This window comes from Syngnathus floridae, chromosome 6 (genome assembly GCF_059516105.1).
Source record: "Syngnathus floridae isolate MCC-2025c chromosome 6, RoL_Sflo_1.0, whole genome shotgun sequence".
Taxonomy (NCBI): domain Eukaryota; kingdom Metazoa; phylum Chordata; class Actinopteri; order Syngnathiformes; family Syngnathidae; genus Syngnathus; species Syngnathus floridae.
In genome coordinates this window covers 14,308,612-14,327,099 of record NC_142418.1, presented here as the reverse complement: position 1 = coordinate 14,327,099, position 18,488 = coordinate 14,308,612, and the positions used below count along the sequence as shown (strand labels likewise).

Here is an 18,488-nt window from a genome sequence, read left to right as displayed (position 1 = left end):
TTTTACAGACGACTCGGGGTATTTATTTCACGGTCTTTCCGAAGATCGATCGCAACACGCCGCAGTCCACAAACCATCGAGGGGAAAGTAAACGATAGACCCTCATAAGAGCTTGCAAATCATGTTAACGATTGCGTATCGGGCTCCTCGGGAGCTCAAGCGGCGCATGTACATTCTTCTTAATAACAGGCTCTCCCTCGTGTAATTACCCAGAAGCCCTTGTGCCCTCGCACCACAGCCGCAGGAAACAAATGAGAAACATAAGTACTATTTATAGGCTTAAGCGCGAGGCGGGGTGGGGGGGCGGTTTGTTTGGATCCCGGGCGTTGTTGCTATGGCAAATTTGTGCTGGAGGAACAAACGCCCACTGTGCTTGCCACTGATTAAGAAATTTAGGAAAATCTACATTCGTGTTTCAAAGGACTGTAAAAAAAACACAAGGTTGTGTCTAAAGACAGAAGGCACTGGCCGCCAAACACTTTGTTTTCACCAGCTGGCCCATCGACTCTTATCCACCAAAATGGTCATTATCAAATTGAACCGAGAGATAAGCTAAAGTACGAGTAGAGCAGAGTAAATCCCGTCCAAGTCCGCTAAATGTCTTGCGACTTATGCGGTCCCTCAGTTGATCTTCCTTTTCCGGCCATGTGTTGGGAGACCCAAAAGAGCACGGAAAGACGAGAAGGAGGCGGCGAAGGAAAACAACAAGAGTCGTTCGTGAGGTTATACGTGAAAGCAGAGGAAGACTCTGTTTCGTGATCTTATTACCCGGCACGACGCCGTCAGCTCGAAACCTCGTAGCTCGAGGCGCTTGTCAACAGCTTGATGTGATGCGGCGAAACAAAACGAGCTTTTCTGTTGCCTTTCATAATGTAGATACGATTCATCGGATGCAGCGGTGGCATGAAAATCACTTACAGAAGGCTTGAGAGTCAAACAAAGCGGTTCGTTTAAACAGATAGCAATTGGAAAATGGGTTCTTCCTGAATGCGGCGGGTCTTTTTACTCGTCTCAGCGGGAGGGGGAGGACTAATGAATTCCAGGTACGGAAAGTGGCGCAAACGCGGCAAAATGTCTTCCTCAAGACTCGAGCAAGATGAATTTCAAGCGGAAAATCCTCGGGCGCAATTGTCTTGGCATCGCTTCCCTCCTCCGGCGTTTTATCCTTGCGCTCGGCGAACAATCCAACAAAAAGCTCAGCTGCGAGAAGCGCCGAGCTCATCGAGCTTTTCTTTGTTAATGCCATTGCTAGAAGAAAAGACAATTTCCCGTCTAAGTTGTGGTCTCGGCCCGGAGGCTCCGGCGCAATTAGTCGTTCGTCTGAAGTACCTTGGTTTCGCCTTTACGGGATGAATGTCTCGGATTCACACTTATTGTTAAAATACTTCTAGAAACTCAACTTTCACTTATTAGCGGTTGGCCATGTGCAAATTTTTGAGGGGGTTCATTTCTACAAACTAGCCGCATAAACAATGTGTAACAAGCTAGTTAGCTATTATAGCTATTTTTTCTAGCTATCTGCTAGTAGTCATTTAGTAGCAAATTTCAAAACTAAAACAAAAGTGACATGGCAAGAAGCAGAAGAAGTCAACACGACAGAAGTCTAATCACCAGCAATTATCTAAGCTGGGCTTCATTTTGTGTTTACGCAACATGTGGTGCCGTTTAAAACAGTTGCCTGGGATATTTATTTTAGGGAGGCAACAACATTCATTTTGCTCGAGCTCGCTTCTGAATGATGGAGAGACTCACCGCTGGTCTTGAGTCGGCTCAACGCAGCCTTGGAAGCACAAACAGATGCCTCTTGGTCCAATCTCCCAAGCAAGGGCATGACCATGGAGGCTTTTGCTTCCGTCCTTGCTGACGACAAACGAATTGTCCTGGTTTCTGTTTACTCTGCCCATGGGTGAGAGTTCGCTCGAAGGATGAAAAAGGACAAACACAGCCATCAGTTTGATTGTAGTTGAAAAGTTCCAAAAACTAACAACCAAAGATTTATGCAGTATTTCTGGACTTGCAGCTCTTCAACAGGTTCATTAGCCACTTTCAAGCTGCCTTCCCAGCAAATTGGAGTAGTTCTACTTGGTAATCTAACATTGATTTTTTTGGGGAGTGTGGGTGGCTTCAAAGCCGGAGTGGAGAGAGAACATGAGGAGGAAAAACTTGAGGAGATAGTTGAACCCAAAACCTTTCGACTGCAAAGCATGCCACGATGAAAATTGTGCTGCTTAGAGAAACAAATATAATCACTTTCAAACCGTAGCTAATTGATTATTTTAATCGTCGTCATGCATTACAAACAGACATAACAATGCTGTACTGACTAGTAAAATTTAACTAAAGTAAAAGGTGGTCTGATAAATAAAAACAGGAAAACACAGTGCACCATGAAAATACAAAAGTACAGTAACAATTACTTCCCAAAACTGGCAACAAGTTAATGACTGACGTCATCAATTATTTTCTCCCACGTTAGCCTCTTTATCGAATGTGACCGTTTAACATCTTCTGCATTATCACCTAACCACGACGGAGTATTTAATTCCGCTATGTTGAGAATGCACCCCATGGCAGCATGCCCACCAATCTGTTGATGTGAAGGGGAATAGTCTCATGGGAAAGTCCTTAGCAGCCAGAACTCATTGCTATTTCCTACGAGCTTCTGTATCGGGAGCCATCATGTAACTTCTGGAAAGCCCCCCCCTTTCTCCGTAAAAGTTCAGGGGAAACCCAGATTGCGGAAATGGTTGTCTTTGGCATTGATCCAGCGTCATCTTGGCTGCTCAAGAGGAAATAATTGACTTCCTTCATGGGTTTCTGCATTTGCCGAGGGCCCTGGGAGCGCCGTCGAATGCTGAATTTGCATCCCGTTGGAAAGATCAAGAATGGAGAGTGTGTCCTCACAAGGGGTTATGACTCATAAAGTCCTGAAAGGCTGAAGTACCTTGTCTGGAGAAGGATGCGAGACAGTACGCTGCAACGAAAATTAAAACACTGCACTTGTGGTCTCAATGAAGTGGCAAGTTTTGATTGCCTGCTTCCTTTCACTTTTGTAAATTTTTATGAACCAATTTTCTTCTTCGCAGAATCCTACTTTGGGGACAGCTTCTGCAGTATCCAAACCTTCCAAGATGTTTCCAGCTTCCACGTGACGCTACAGTTGAAGACAAGTCGGAGAAGTGGGCTACTGCTCCTGGCTGCCGGAATGGAGGATTATCTGTTCATTGAGCTGCTAAATGGCAAAATACAGGTGAGCAGATGCCTTGGAGGAGATGGAAATGGAAGCGAGCTTGAATTTTCTGAAGCAGTCAACAAATGCAAGATTTCTGCCAATGTGTCCTGGTTGCGACCTTTATGAAGGACCATAACCATTTTGCAATAATAGTTTGGGAAAGTTGGTGACCAGTCAGTCGATCATACAAAAAGCCATATTAATTAAAAAGCATGATGTCAAAAACCAATCAATGAAGTTCATGTTGACAAAAATGTTGTCATGTTTCCATAGGCTCGTATGAACATGGGCGCAGGCGAGGTGATCCTGTCATCATCGCAAGGTGTCCAGCTGAGTAACCTTCTGGAGCACAAAGTTTCCCTCACAATGCAGGATGACAAGCTCACCATGACGATCGACGAGCTCTTCTCCACCTATGTCCCTCTTAACGACGACGGGGAGGAACTGAACATCGACCAAGGCATTTGGCTGGGAGGAACCGGAGATCTTGACACGCCCTACCTCAGCAATGCTATCCCGCCTTTCCGTGGCTGCATGAGCAACGTCAAATTCGAGTCCCATGAGTTTGATATTCTCGGCACGCTCTTCAAACAATGCCATGACACAAAGGAATCCTGCAGCAGCGAGTTTGAAGCAGGCGACGGGGAGGCAACCAGTTTCAGCACTCCGGATTCGTTTGTCTCCTTCCCCACCTGGAGTGGGGCTAGCGGAGCTCCAAGAGTTTTGGAATTCCTCATGAAAACCACCATCGAGGATGCCCTTCTTGCCTTTCACCCGGGGAGAGATACGGACTTCATCGCTATTGGTGTCGTGAAAGGCTACCTTAAAGGTGTGCTGGACTACGGCAAGGGCATGGAGGTGCTGGAGAACAACGAGGTGCAGCTGGATGATGATCAATGGCATCGAGTTAAGGTCCAGGTCAGTCAGGATTTGTTTGACATCAACATAGACAGCCAGGTCGTCTCCCTTCCTCTCGACTCGACTCAAAGCCTGGACTTGGTGGGGAACTTATATTTAGGAGGCATTCAAGCTAAAATGAAGGATGTTTTTCGCGAGAGTGACTTATTAAATCGCGCAGAAGAAGAGATGACTGCCGAGTCTTTTATCGGATGCTTTGGGGAGATCAAAGTTAATCAGAAGGAACGAAGCCTACAGGACGCTCTGGTGACCAAAGACGTTCACGTCAAGTGTGAAGGCGAGGACTATGACTATTCCACTTACTACGACGTCGATGCAACGACGACCTCCCCGCCGCCTAGTACGCAGTACGTCGATATTGAAACGACCGAAACGCATTGCTACCCAACGGACGACACGCCAGCCATCTTCAAAAACGTGACCAAGCTCCTTGATGTATTCCCGCTGCTCGTGCCAGAGGCCGGAGAGGTTTTCCTTGATATTGACCACCTGCGCCCGACCTTTGACCTTAGCGCCGCAGGTATGCGTCAGTCCCAGATCATCTTTTCTCTCAAGAGCGACCCGTGGTATGGCCTGCTCGACATGGACATCGCTACAAAACGCACAAAAAAATTCACTCTTTTGGATGTCGTCAACCAGAAAATCAAGTATATGCACGATGGACATGAAAGAAACGCAGATCAGATTCACCTCGACGTGGTTGCTAGCAGTAACGGCGACCTCCCCGAATGTCTTAAAACACCTCAAAGTTACGTGATACCCGTTACAATCGTTCTTACTGAAGACATTCCACAACTGAGCAGAGAAGAAATCCCCATCACAGAGAACGGCAAGACTCGCTTGAGCCCCGGTCTCCTCAAAATCTCAGAGTCCGACGCCCGTTGTGACAACTTGGTGGTAACTGTGACGTCTGAGACTTCCGTTGAAAGTGGCTTCCTTGAAAAAAGTCAGGAACCAGAGCGAAGCATCTCAGAGTTTACCTGCAGGGATCTAACGGAAGGCAATATCTACTTTGTGCACAAAGGAGGGCAAGTCAATGGAATGACCTTGGAAGTATCAGATGGTCAATCTGCCAGTTACTCTGCATCTTTCAAGTTGGTTCTCACACAGCCTCATGTAACAGTTGTGACCAACACTGGACTTCTCCTGGCTCAAGGCAGCAACGCTTCCATCGGCGTTCACAATTTGGCGGTCCTCTCGCACCCTCGCCACGGCGATGTCATTTATAACATCACCCAGCCGCTCGTCTACGGGGAACTGAAGATCATGACGAGTGATGGGATGTTAAAACCAGTCTCCGAGTTCCATCAGTCCGATCTGGATAAAAACTACCTGAGGTACTTCAGCACCGATTCCAGTAACCAAGAAGACGTGGTCGTTGAACGGATTCAGTTTGACACGCACTTGGGAACGTTCTCCCTCAGGAATAACACCTTTTTAGTTAAGATCATGCCTTCGCCAGTCAAAGTCTCCACCCTGGTGCCAATGGAGATGCAGGCCGGTGAAGAGCTAGTCATCGGACACACGGAGCTTCAAGCTGAGGTGACAGGGAGAAACCCAGACCCGGAAAGTATCAAGTATATTCTCGTCAAGCCTCCGATCCTGGGTAGTCTCCTGTTACTGGACACCGAGTTAAACGAAGGTGACACCTTCACCCAGAGAGACATTTTGGACAATTTTATCAGCTACAGAGTCTTTTCACGAAAAGCTGTTGATGCTACAGATCAATTCCAGTTCAAAGTCTTCGCCGAGGATCAGTACTCGCCTTTATACACATTCCAAATTAGCATCCATGCTGATTCCGACGCCCCGGTTCTGACCAACGAGGTGCTAATCGTCCAACATGGCGGCGAGGAGGTTTTAAACAAAAACTATCTTTGGGTGGAATCGACCAGCTCTTCGGATTTCATGTTCCAGATCAATGAAGAGCCGAAGCACGGACGACTCATAAGGGACTCCCCTCCGGGGCAGCCTCGATTTGAGGGAGCCATTCGAGTGTTCAGTAATGAAGACCTCCAACTTGACAGACTCATATACCAGCACGATGGGTCCAGCACAGATCAGGACGAATTCCTCTTCACAGTGTTCGATCAGGGATCAGACAGGTTTGGAATTCAGGAAGCGATACGAGATGTTTTCAGGATATCTATCCAAAGCGAGAACCAACACTCTCTACTGCAGGTTGTGGATAAAGTATTCAACGTCGTCCGCCATGGGCAGCGCCTGCTAACGACGGACGATATCCAGTTCATGGATGCCTACTCAGGCTTCAATGATTCCCAGATTGCCTACGCTCGCGAGGGGATCCTTTCCGGCAATATTGTGGCCGCACAGAATCCCTCACAATCTCTTTACCGTTTCACTCAAGCCGACCTGAGAGATAAAAAAGTTCTCTTTGTTCACCAAGGGGCGGATCAGGAACGCTTCCCGCTGCAGGTGTCTAACGGCTTTCACAAAACAACCGTTCTGCTGCAGATTCAAGCCGGCGAAGCCTACCTGAACGTGGCGAACAATATGGTCGTCGTCATTGACCATGGAAGCACCAAGACACTTGACACCACTTTGCTAAGCGCCACGTCCAACATGGACATCAGGGATGAGCGCGAGATTAAATTTGAGGTGACGTCACCTCCCAGTGAGGGTAGGATTATTGTAAGTGGGATCGAAGCACGAGAATTCACCCAGGAGGACCTGAAAAAGGGTGTCGTTTCTTATGAGCATAATTACGAGAGCCTGAGGTCCAAAGACGCCTTTGGCTTCACGGTCCAAGCAAGAGGACAATCCGAGGAGGACACGTTCAGAATTAAAATAACCAAACAAGGTTCTCTGCCCGAGCCTGAAGTCATAACCAACGCAGTCATCGTTTCCTACGAGGGCGAGCACACTGTCGTCAACTCTGATTTTCTCAAGGTAATTCAATCGTCCCCTGCTGTGGTTCAACCATTTCAATTTCTTTACGTTGCCTGTCCGTGACAGAATAATCTTTATCTTGGGGAGGATGTATACGTTGATTTGACGTGATTTGGGCAGCTTTTTATCAAACGGTTTACCGCAGCAATAACTGGTCTCTAATCGACATGGCAGCCACATGATAGCGGCACCAAATGTGACGGCGCAGCCACTGCTTTTAATCTGGTTTATTTACTAAATTGCAGTCTGCTAAGTGTGGAAAACAGAGCATTGCGTATCCCGTGGGGAGCTTCCCTGAGTCATTTGTGAGGGCTTGCCTGCAGTTCATCTGGAAAGCAAACTAATGGGATTCAAATCAAGCGTCAAGTCTAAAACAAATTACAGTGTGGAACTTGAATTTGAGTCTAATGAAGAGCAATTTTTGATAGCAAAACTACTCAAATCCAGAGCGTACATGACATAACTTTTCAGAGTGGTAATGAAATGAATCTAAAAATGTCTGCCTTGGTCTTCCCAGAGGTAAAAATATTTGTCTGGGCTTTTTGGAAGTGCATCTAAAATATTTCCTACAATACTATGAAATGCAAAGTAGTGTGATGTAAAAAATAGAGAAAGGGAGCCATGACTGCTAAACAGGCTCGAGGCTCCGGGGAGCTGATTAAAAACTTCTCAGAGTCGGATGACCGTAAATCCGTCTGATGTAAATGTGTGACATGACACGGGCGTCACGGCCGTGGCCCAATTTTCCATACAAGTGTTAATGATGTTGAAAATTCTTTTTGCACTCCAGAATTACTGACAGGAAATACCACCCGGCTCCAATGGAGCAATTTTAATGAATTTGATTTAGACATCTCTTAGCGAGCGATAACCTTGTGGTACATTTTCCGTAGGTGGAGCAAGCCAACATTGGGCCTGCAGAAATAGTGTTCACCATCAAGGAACCGCCTCGCCTTGGTCATGTGGTCAAGCTGTCCAACGGCACAGACTCGCCAGTCCTCGACTATATTCAGTCGTTTACGCAGGAGGACGTTGATCACGGGCGCATCCTCTATGTTTCTGCATCGGTCCAGGTGTGTCCTTCAACCCTTGTCAGATGTTTTTTTTTCTTGGCGTGACGTACTTGAGGGTCCGTGTCCTTCCAGGGTGATGACGCCTTGACTTTGGATGTCAGCAATGGTCTCACCACAGTGGAGGACCTGCGCATGAAGGTGAACATCGTACCTCGAATCATCCCCATCCAGTCCCTCAACTTCACCGTGAAGGAAGGCTTCAGCAAGGTCGTCAACGACAAAGTCATCAACATCTCGCACCCCTTCTACACGTCCTTCAACATCGAGTTTGTCGTGGAAGAACCGCCAAAGCACGGGGAGATCCGTTTCCAAGATGGAGATGAGCTGACTTATTTCACTTGGGAAGAGGTACGGCGGGGCAACATTTCGGGAAGGGGGAGGGGTTTATTTTTCCAGAGTGAAGTCACCTTTATCAGACCATCTCGTTCATTGCTGTTGTAAAGTATCCGAGAGTGTTTGTCCATGAGCAATCATCGTTTCCCCGGTAACCAGTGAAAACAAGTTGTTGTGTTGTGTCTTCCGTCGCTTGGAGGAAAATATTAAAAACGCACCAGAAGTCACCGATGGAAAATCAGAAACCCCAGAACGTTACCGCAACGTTTAGCTCGTCAGGCTTCGGCGCTCCCGCATCCAGCCCTGGCCTGCATCTTTCTCTTAGCTTCTGGAAAAACTGACACTGGTTTTCTTTGGAGCAGCCAAAAAAAAAAAAAAAAAAAACTGGCTGCGCGCATTCCTATAATGGAGCTCACGCAAACCACTCGTGATTTGTTCTCGGAGAAATCACAAAAGGAAAAAAAAACTCTACAGAGGGGAGGGCAGCATTGATACGTTGCGCCAAAAAACAAAGCTCATTGTTTTCCCTCTCGGAAATATTTTATGTAAGCTCTTCTTATTTTTACGGCCACACTCCCAAATGAACAGCACATTGCGTCGCTGGAGCCAACTGTAATTTTTGACTCTTTTCCACAAGTTGAACAGTTCCCAAGCTCCTTTCTGGGAGACCGGCAGATCGACGTGTGTGCGTGCGTGTGTGTTAGCATGTGTGTGCGTCAGCGTACATGTTAGCATGCATGTTGGTGTGTGCGTTAGCGTGTGCGTATGTGTTGGCGTGTGCGATCATGTTCTTAACTGAAGTTCGCAGAGGTTATACGAGTCAAGAGTATTACAGAAAGTCTCGTATGAGTAGGTGAAATAAATCAGATGTGGCAGCTCCCAGCAAGGAATCCGTATCTGCTCATGTCGTTTTTCTCCTCCAATAGACCTTCACTTAAATCAGTCCTTCCTATTAGGTGTAGAATGGCCTCATGAGGACAAAAGTATTGGGACAACCAGACTTACAAAAAAACAAAAAGCAAAATAAATATGGTGAGCTAATCCTTTAGATGCGAGAAGAAAGAAGAAACGCTCGTGTCGTGTAAATATCCCAGTAGCAGTCTAACGAGCGCACCGACTTGACTTTTGGTGACTACGCTCTGTCGGTAACGACCTAGCTTGTTATTCCAGAAGTGAGCCGTCACGTGGGGATCCATTTGGCACTTCCCGCTCCCCGAAGCGTCTCTTCTCGTCGGAGCACTTTACCGCCTTTTATCGAGATAAATGTCCCGCTGTCGTCTTTGGCGAGCGGGCTGTCAAGTGTCAAAATGGCTCCCGTCGAACAGGACTTAGAGGCCGGGCGACAAGAAGATGTGGCCCTTCTTCCTTTCGAGGGTGGACCCTGCCGTAGGTGGCGCTTTCCATGGCGGCTCAATTGACAGCCGGTGACTGATTCTTCCTTTGTGTTTGGGTCTCCTCCCACAGAGACGATGTCACTCGTCCCTTTGACTTTCTGTCTTGGCGCAGCGCGGCAAATAATAGCGGTGACTGTAAAATTACATGGGCTCCCAAACGTCTCTATACGTGTCTTATGTCATAGAGTTCAAGGACACACTCGAGGCCATCAAGATTAGTCCACCGTAGTACCCGAATCTGAAAATATGAATTTGAAGTCACTCCGGAATGGAAACAGCGTTGAGCAGAAGCCATTTTTGTCTGCAAGCACCCACAAAATGCAACAATGTCCTTTCCGTCCGTCCGCCCCCAGATCAAAAAGGGCCAGATCTACTACGTGCACGACAGCACCGAGAGCACCGTGGACAACTTCACCGTCTCCGCCTCGGCTTATGAGATTGACCGCCGCAGCCTCGCCGTCACCGTGGCCGTCACCATCCGGCCCATGAACGACGAGCCGCCCATAGTGACACACAACACCGGGCTGGAGGTAAGGTTCTATCTCGAAAATTCCCTTTGCTGCTTTTGTAAGAACATGCTGTTTATGTTTGCTCACAAATATATCATCATATGCACCCTGTCAAATAGTTTGTTTTGACCTTGGTCCAAATTTGGACGAGTCCCTTCATACTTTGGAGTCTTGGGAAGACTCAGGCGTAATCATCTCCCGCAACTGGAAAGCAAGCGTGTCATTCGGCCCATTCCATCCCTCCTCCTGCGGCTCCCCATCTCCCAGGCAACCCATATTTTGGGAAAAACCACCATTTGATGATGAGCCATCCGACGTGCGGCAAGCTGCGAGTAATAAGTGTGCGCTGACCTCTGAAGCCCGCCATCAGACGATGACGACTAACATGGGCTAGGCTCGGGCGCTGTTCGGACTCATCCTTGATCCCTTTTGCGTAGTCTTCTGGTCTCAGCTAGCGGTTAAGCACACCAGGGGTGGGCAACCTACTGTGAGAACTTCGATGGAGCCCGCCATGCAGTTCGCAAGTCAAAAATAAAATCTCAAGTCAACTGGTTTTTAAGTTATTATTAAAATTACTACAAATATGAGAAAATACCTTTGAAGTTTAGTTCCCAGGGTATTTATTTAGAAGCGACTATGCTAGCTATGAGGAGTCTTAATTGTGATCTCTGTTGACACTTTATGCTCCGCTATCCTCAACCACAAGTCCCACCAGATTAAGATTTATTTTTTTGAAGTTGGTCCAACAAAAAAAAGGCTCATTTTTTTGGTTACAGGAAAATTGCCACTTGTTGCTAGGCAGAATTCACTCTCCACAAGAAGCCAATTTACAAAATAAATCTCAATCACACAGTACCAGCAGATAAAGTGTGATTAGTTGAAACATTCCATCTATAATGGTAGAACATGGCATATTTAAGGGTAGAAAACACTTCCAACTCACCATTTTGTCGTTTCCAACATGGCCACAGGTATCAAGTGAAGTTGATATCACTTGTTCCACTTTTGACAAAGTGCAAAGTGTGTGCAGGCCAAAGTCCAGATTCAGGAAAGGGTGGTTTCATTCCGAGATGTCGCCTCAAAGACAAGAGGAAGCGCTCCATGCTCAAGTTGTTTCTCCAGTATTTAAACGTGCGCTGCATTAATATGCCTGAGGGAGGGATATGTCATTAATTTTGTGTGAGCTTATTGGTTTTATGTCATCCATTCATTTACGTGGAGAACGTATCGATCCATTCATTTGAAAAAACATCGTCTTTTTTTTTTTTTTAAATGCACCTGGTCATTCAGTCTCATTAACATCAACGCATGCTTGTGAAGCAGCCCGATGTCGCCATCTAGCGTCACTTTCTAAAACTACAAGATGACATCAGGAGCTTGCGTCTGACTTCGAGCAACATTACTTGCTTAAGAGTCTTAAAAGTAAACAGTTTCTGCTGATTTTACTTTAGTTTATATTTTATTGGTTATTCTTAGATTACATTCACATGAAATACAATGTTTTATGGTCAAATCAAATAAAACATTTTTGAAGGTAAAATGAAACAGGTATTTTTTAATTTAAAATAAAATTTATGCAACCACACAAAAAGTAAAGATAATAGTGTATTTTTAAAACTGTAAAAATATTAAATACAAAAAAATGCGGTTAAATAACACACCCCTCAAATAGTTTCAAAAAAAGAAATGTTTATTATACAAATATATTCCATCTATAACTCACATCTATATCACATCAGGTCCTCGCCGGCGAGGAGGCCGACATCACGTCCAGCATGCTGAAAACTGAAGACGGCGACACTGCCGCCGAGGACATCTATTACACCGTGGATACGGCCACCAGCGGAATGGTGGCCTTCAAAGACTTCCCCGATGAGATTGCCGTCAATTTCACACAGACCCAAATTGATAACGGGGAAATCATCTTCATTCACAAGGGTAACAACTCGCGCCCAACTGAACGTTCTGATCCATCCGTACACATTTCTGTATTTCAAACTCAACCTTGTGTGTCTCCAGGTGACCAGTCCGGTGGTTTCAGCTTCACTGTGTCGGACGGCCAACACACGTCTCCACTCCACACATTTGTGGTCACAGCCAGGCCGCTCACCATCACTATGGTAACGCAAGAGGAGCTCATGGTGTTTCCAGGTGAGATGTCCACATCAGCAAATAACCAGTGAGGGAGTTTTAGTAGGTTGAAATAGAATCAAGAAGCTTTTTTATTTTTATTTGATGGCTTCATAAGTACATCACATATGAAATGATAAAACATTGACAAAACTGACTCTGGAGTCTGCTTAACGACACTGCTTGGAAGTTAATTTTCCACCGATTAACGCTCGTGCAGGAACGAGACAGCCTATCACGAGTGCCAATCTGGGTGCCGTGACTAACGAGGACGGAAACGAGATCATCTATTCGTTGCTCCAGCCTCCTCGTTTGGGAAGACTCATCCTGGCTAACGACAAGAACCAAATGGAGGAAATCAACCGCTTCTCCCAAACTCAGGTGAACAAGGATCAAGAATTATAGCACGCTATATCTGATCTTGCTGAAATTAGCCATTAGAGTGAGCCCGCAATCTCCCCGCCCCCTTTACTGCTTGACCAATGGGGCAGAGCCGATAAAAACTAATGGAAAGCATGTTTCTGTCACATTTGGAGCAAAAACAAATCATTCTTGCCGGTTTCAAACCTTGACAGCTAGATTGTCAGTGTTTTCTGATAGAAAAAGAAATAAAGAGAGAGTAAAAGTGAGAGAGAGGGAGAAAGAAAAAGTTTGAGAAAGAAAAAAAAAGAAAATAAAGAAAGAAAAAGAAAGAGAAAGTAAAAGAAAAAGAAAAAAGAAAAGAAAGAAAAAGTGAAAGAAAGAGGAAAAAGAGAGTTGAGTTCAGGACATGGCGAGCGCAGAAAAATAAACACAAGCCGCCACATTCCGATGGTCAGTCGAGATGCCGGGGTGCCAATTTCCCTGTAATTCTTTTCAACCTCCAGGGGGAAGGAGATGTAGGCAGAAAAATGTCAGCTGAGCTCTCCAAAATATCAAAAATAATGAGCTCTGCTTATAGTAGATGGGCCTTTGGAAACGTTGACAAATTCAATTCAAGACAAACTACTGTCCAAGTGTACATCCTCAATCCGTGTCTTTGTCCTCAGCTGGAATCTGGAGCGGTTTTCTATGAGCACCAGCTGCCCGAGAAGCCCTTCTGGGTGGTGAGGGACTCGGTGGAGCTCGTTATGTCCTCCCACCCCGCCCCGGATGTCCGTGACGTGCTACCCATCACCATCTCCTACTACGCAACGCATAGCAACATTTCTTCACAGATGTGGAGGAACAAAGGTGAATGTCTCTTTCTCTAGCTAGCTAGTAGCTAGCTGTTTTTTCGGCTAGCTAGGTACAAATAGTAACAACAACAACAACAACCTTAGGTTGGCTCCTGCTGTGCTCAACACGACTCACTCCTAAGTCATAATCACAGCCTCCATGATGGCAAACAAGTTACACTTCTGTTAGTATAAGATGTATCGCTTTCACAAAAGGGATGAGGAAAGCCATGCTAATTATTAAGCTAACACAAGACTAAATACAACTAGTATGCAGCGTACCCATCCACGAGGACTGCGGCCGCCAAGTTTGTGACCGAATCCCCCTTTGTAAGGTGCTCATTGTTTCCACGCAGGTCTGGAAATCGTGCAAGGCCAGAGGAAAACAATCGATGATTCCATCTTTGACGCTTCCAATCTCCAGGCCAGCCTTCCTGAGCCAGAGAGTGCAGATGTGGTCTTTGAGATCAAACGTTTCCCCAATCATGGACGCATCACCCTGGGAGGTCGGGACATACCCCGGGATTCACCTTACTTCACGCAGGGGGATGTGACCCGCAGAGAGTTGGAATATCTTCATGATGACTCAGTGGCTTCCTCGGATAGCTTTTCCTTCAGGGCCCGCCTGAGGAGTCGGGCTGACGGTGTGACATCCGACTCTGTGGTCCTAGAGGAGATTTTTAATGTTTCCATCAAACGACGGGGATCGGAACCCCCTGAGCTCGTCACCATTGACCAGCTGCTGGAGGTTCTACAAGGGTCTATGATCATTGTTACCCAGAAGCATCTGAACACCCAGGATGAAGACAGCCCCCCAGATGAAGTCCATTTCAAGGTTACCAAACCCCCAAGAAACGGGCACCTGGTTGACGCCCGCACCATGGACATCCTCTCCGAGTTCACCCAAGAGATGATCAACAAAGAGCAGGTGGGCTTTCACAGTGACGGCAGCCTCGCAAACGGCTTTGTGGAATTTGTCGTGTCCGACGGGAAACATCAGACGGAGCCACAGACGCTTCACATTGGAATCCTCGCTCGCACCCTCATGCTGGACAAAGCCCCGGAGATCAAGGTGAAGCAGGGCGACGACGAGACTCTGGTGACCGAGGAGATGCTGAGAGCCACCACCGGTGGTCCCGTGGAGGAAGACGTCCTCTACAAGATCACAAGCGTTCCAAAGTACGCAGCGGTCATGGTCGACCGGCAACCCACGTCGGCCTTCACCCAGACACAGATCAAGGAAGGAAGAGTCAGCGTACGCTTCGTCAAGTCTACCTCGCCCCGCGACAGCGTTGCCTTTATCGCTCGGAGTCGGGCGGCCAATGCGTCATCAGTCCTCAACATCACGGTGCAACCCTTAGCCAAGATTGCCCAGGATCCCCTGCTACCACAAGACTCTCTTGTTCAGGTGGACGGGAAGCTTTTGGACGCAACGGCCTTGGCCAACAAGACCAGGACCTCCCCTACGTTCACAGTCATCCAGCAGCCGCGGGGCGCTCGATTCGTCAGGTCTGGCGGTCCCGGCACAGGCCAGCCCGTGGACTCGTTCAGCCAGCGGGACCTGGATGAAGGGCGCGTTGCTATGGAAATTCCAAAAAGTTCCTCCGGGTCCCAAGATGGGCTCACTCAGGATGAGGCCCGCTTCTTACTCAAAGCTCATGGGGTACCGCCGGCGGAGTGCGTGCTTTCCTTCCAAACCGGCCCTTACAATGCCTCAGGCGTCTACCCTGCCACTCTACTGAGGGTTCCTTCAGAGACCCCAACAAAGGACGGGAAGGACAAACCTAACGTGGCCGCGTACCCCTTTCCAACCACCGAAAACCCTCGCTGGAAAGCCAACCGGGACCAAGCCCATTGGGACGGCCATACCACCGCAGCGCCGTCCGACAGCGGCTCTCACAGGAACCCTGTTGTTTCTCGACGCGGCAACGTCTGGTCCATTCTCATCCCCATCCTGGTCATTCTCATCCTCCTGCTCCTGGCAGCCCTCTTGGCATACTACCTGGTCCGTAAAAATAAGACCGGCAAGCACAACGTCCAGACGGCGGCGGCGGCCAAGCCGAAAAACGGCGAGGTCGCCGGCACCGAAACCTTTCGCAAAACAGATCCGGCAAATAACATCCCCATGTCCAACATGGATTCCAAGGAGGCCGACCCAGAGCTGGTGCAAGACTGCCGGACGACAACTCCGGTCTTGAAAAAGAACCAGTACTGGGTTTGAGACTCTTAACCACCCCCCCTCCCCCCCCTCCCCGACCAGCACTACCCTTGCCCCAGCCAGAGGTGGACCCTCAAACGTTTGGAGCGCTCCAAGTCTTCTCAGTATTAAAGACTTCACTTGTCGCCACAGCAGTTTGATGGATTTTTTTTCTTGGACGCAAACAGTCGCATACTTCTCTCGACTCAACTGTGGACTGATTCTCAGGCAACAAAACACTGAATCGTTGTTTGGCAAGGCGAGAGGCGGCTTCTTATCTTCCAATGCCATGTACTATATTTATTTTATCATTCCTTCAAGGGCACAAGTGACATAAACATGATCCGTGTTTGCAAAAAAGAAAATATTCTCGGTGTGCTCGACCATTTTCAATCAAAGGCTCGCATTGCTTGTTCAGTTTTGATCGTCGATTCGCTTTCAGCTCATGAGCTGAGCTGTTTCGTGCACATACGGTAAATGATGACGTAAACACATTTAGGTCCACAGCGACTGTTTTTGTTATTCTTGCCTTTAGACACCCCCAAAATGAGTTTTTGTTCCTGTGTAGACTTCCAACTAGAAGTTTTAAGGGTTTTTTTTTTCAATGGCGTGTTGTCCAGATTTCAAACTGCTTTTTGTCTCTTCTGTGCTTTCTTGTTTGTTTGTCCCCGCCCCGTCACCCTAGCCCCGTCACCCTAGCCCCGTCACCCTAGCCCCGTCACCCTCGCCCCGTCACCCTCGCCCCGTCACCCTCGCCCCGTCACCCTCGCCCCGTCACCCTCGCCCCGTCACCCTCGCCCCGTCACCCTCGCCCCGTCACCCTCGCCCCGTCACCCTAGCCCCGTCACCCTAGCCCCGTCACCCTAGCCCCGTCACCCTAGCCCCGTCACCCTAGCCCCGTCACCCTAGCCCCACCCCACTGTCTCTCAGGGCTAAATTCATTTATACATCACTCGTGACATTTTAGCAGCTTGTCTATTTGGAGGTACATTATTTGGTACTTAAAAAAAAAAAAAAAAAAAAAACGAAACTCTCCAACTTGAATTTAGCTCCGAGTTTGGCAACACAAAGCGGACAGGAAGTTTGGTTTTAAGCAGATCTGGACGACTTAGTTGAGAATTCTTCAGAAGCTTCTGAGTGCAGGGGTTGGTCGGAATGGACGACAATTCGATTATTCAAAGCATTCCATTACTGTATGTAAGCTAAATATAGTCACGTACTGAGATAGATTTTTTTTTTTTAATATTGATGATTTTTACTTCTTTGTTCCTCTCGGATTGGGGGAATGAACTTGACCGGGGTCCCGACGGCTTATGGACCAGATGCAGCATTTGATTCGATGACGCTAACAAATTAGTGTGATTTATGAAAATCCCAAAATATTTAAGCCACAGATGCTCAAAATGTATTATAATTTTTAAAAATGTGGTTGTTGTATCAGACATTTATCAATTTAGTACCTTCGGATGGGAGAGAAAGTTTTCCCACGCCCGAACTAGACTTTAAATGGTTTCTCCACTAAAGACGGAGTCAAAGTTCTCGTTTATGTTCCTTTTGTCATAGCGTCAAAAACGTAACTTTTTACCATGTACTGAAATGTCTTGACATCTTGTTTATTTTCAGTTGGCACAAAGCTCAGGAAGTGATGTGTTCAAGGACACTTTGCATTTCCTGTGAAATATTTGGCTTTTCTTATTTCTCACTTCCCCCTCCTCTTTCTCCCTTTTTGTGTAAATAATCTGTCTCTGTGTTTTTGCTGTATTCTAATTAAACGACATTAATGAAGACTAAGCGCCCTCCTCACTAACTAGCTTGCTGCTGCTGCTCCCTTTTGTTTTCATCCAGAGTTTCATCAGCTTCACTCCTTTTGTTCATTCATTATTTATTATTTCTTTCATTGCCCTTACATCATCCCACACCTTTTTTCAAAGTTGAGCTTTCAGAGCATGACAAGCGTCCATCTAAGCCTCCTGAAAGGTTTCCATTACACTAATTTCAATAAAAAGTCTGATGCAACAAAGGCTACCTTTATTGATTTGTTCAGTCACACACCTTTTTAAAGTATGACGATATATTCACAATACTCCTTTCACTACCAAGAGTATTTCTTGGTTTAGAGGTCAAATCCGTTAGTTGGAATTATTAACAATATTTTAAGTTTGTTGCAGCACAATGGATGAGTGCTTAGTTTCTGGGTTCAAATTTGGGCTCTGGAGAAAGGCTGGATGGATTTTGCTCGGAATTTGTGATTTGTTTATGGCAAATTTTAGTTCTCAATAAAAACAGACCTGCAATCAGGTCGTGGTTTTAATTTTAGACACAACATTCCAACCTGACCACCAGATGGCAGTAAAGTACAACATTGGCAAAATGAATGTTGTAGTCAAGCCAACTCGGTGCGCGCGAGTGCGCCCGCGCGCACCTTCTGACTAACGCTTTTCACAAGGTGAGCACAGCTGGGCGTGCGTGCCTGCCCGCTGACGTCATCACATCTCAACCGCGGTTATGAAAGTGATGTCGTTCCTGGATGTCTTTCAAGGAGAACAGAATCCAGACCTTATTGTTGCTGCTGCTGCTGTTTACTTGCATGTCAGCT

General features: G+C 46.9%; 2 protein-coding genes across 11 annotated transcripts in view; one reads left to right on the top strand and one right to left on the bottom strand.

Moving 5' to 3' along the window:
- cspg4 (chondroitin sulfate proteoglycan 4) overlaps positions 1-17,906 on the top strand; it is a 39,409-nt gene extending 21,503 nt beyond the window's left edge. The window contains exons 2-11 of one of the 2 annotated variants that reach the window (XM_088378018.1): positions 3,087-3,250; positions 3,506-7,060; positions 7,954-8,133; positions 8,206-8,481; positions 10,214-10,390; positions 12,109-12,307; positions 12,389-12,520; positions 12,720-12,880; positions 13,528-13,711; positions 14,052-17,906. In XM_088378018.1, the coding sequence (XP_088234144.1) occupies positions 3,087-3,250; positions 3,506-7,060; positions 7,954-8,133; positions 8,206-8,481; positions 10,214-10,390; positions 12,109-12,307; positions 12,389-12,520; positions 12,720-12,880; positions 13,528-13,711; positions 14,052-15,916 (6,893 nt within the window). In that variant the 3' untranslated portion in view covers positions 15,917-17,906. Of the gene's footprint in view, positions 1-3,086; positions 3,251-3,505; positions 7,061-7,953; positions 8,134-8,205; positions 8,482-10,213; positions 10,391-12,108; positions 12,521-12,719; positions 12,881-13,527; positions 13,712-14,051 lie in introns of both variants that reach the window. The other variant, XM_088378017.1, reaches the window with a different exon arrangement.
- The window catches only part of lingo1a (leucine rich repeat and Ig domain containing 1a), a 163,661-nt gene that overhangs the window by 141,557 nt on the left and 3,616 nt on the right, over positions 1-18,488 (bottom strand). For 6 of the 9 annotated variants that reach the window (XM_088378019.1, XM_088378021.1, XM_088378026.1 and 3 more), the window contains exons 5-6: positions 11,313-11,519; positions 1,753-1,917 (exon numbers count right to left, since the gene is read on the bottom strand). The gene's annotated coding sequence lies outside the window, so the exon portion shown is untranslated. The other 3 variants (XM_088378020.1, XM_088378023.1, XM_088378027.1) reach the window with 3 other exon arrangements.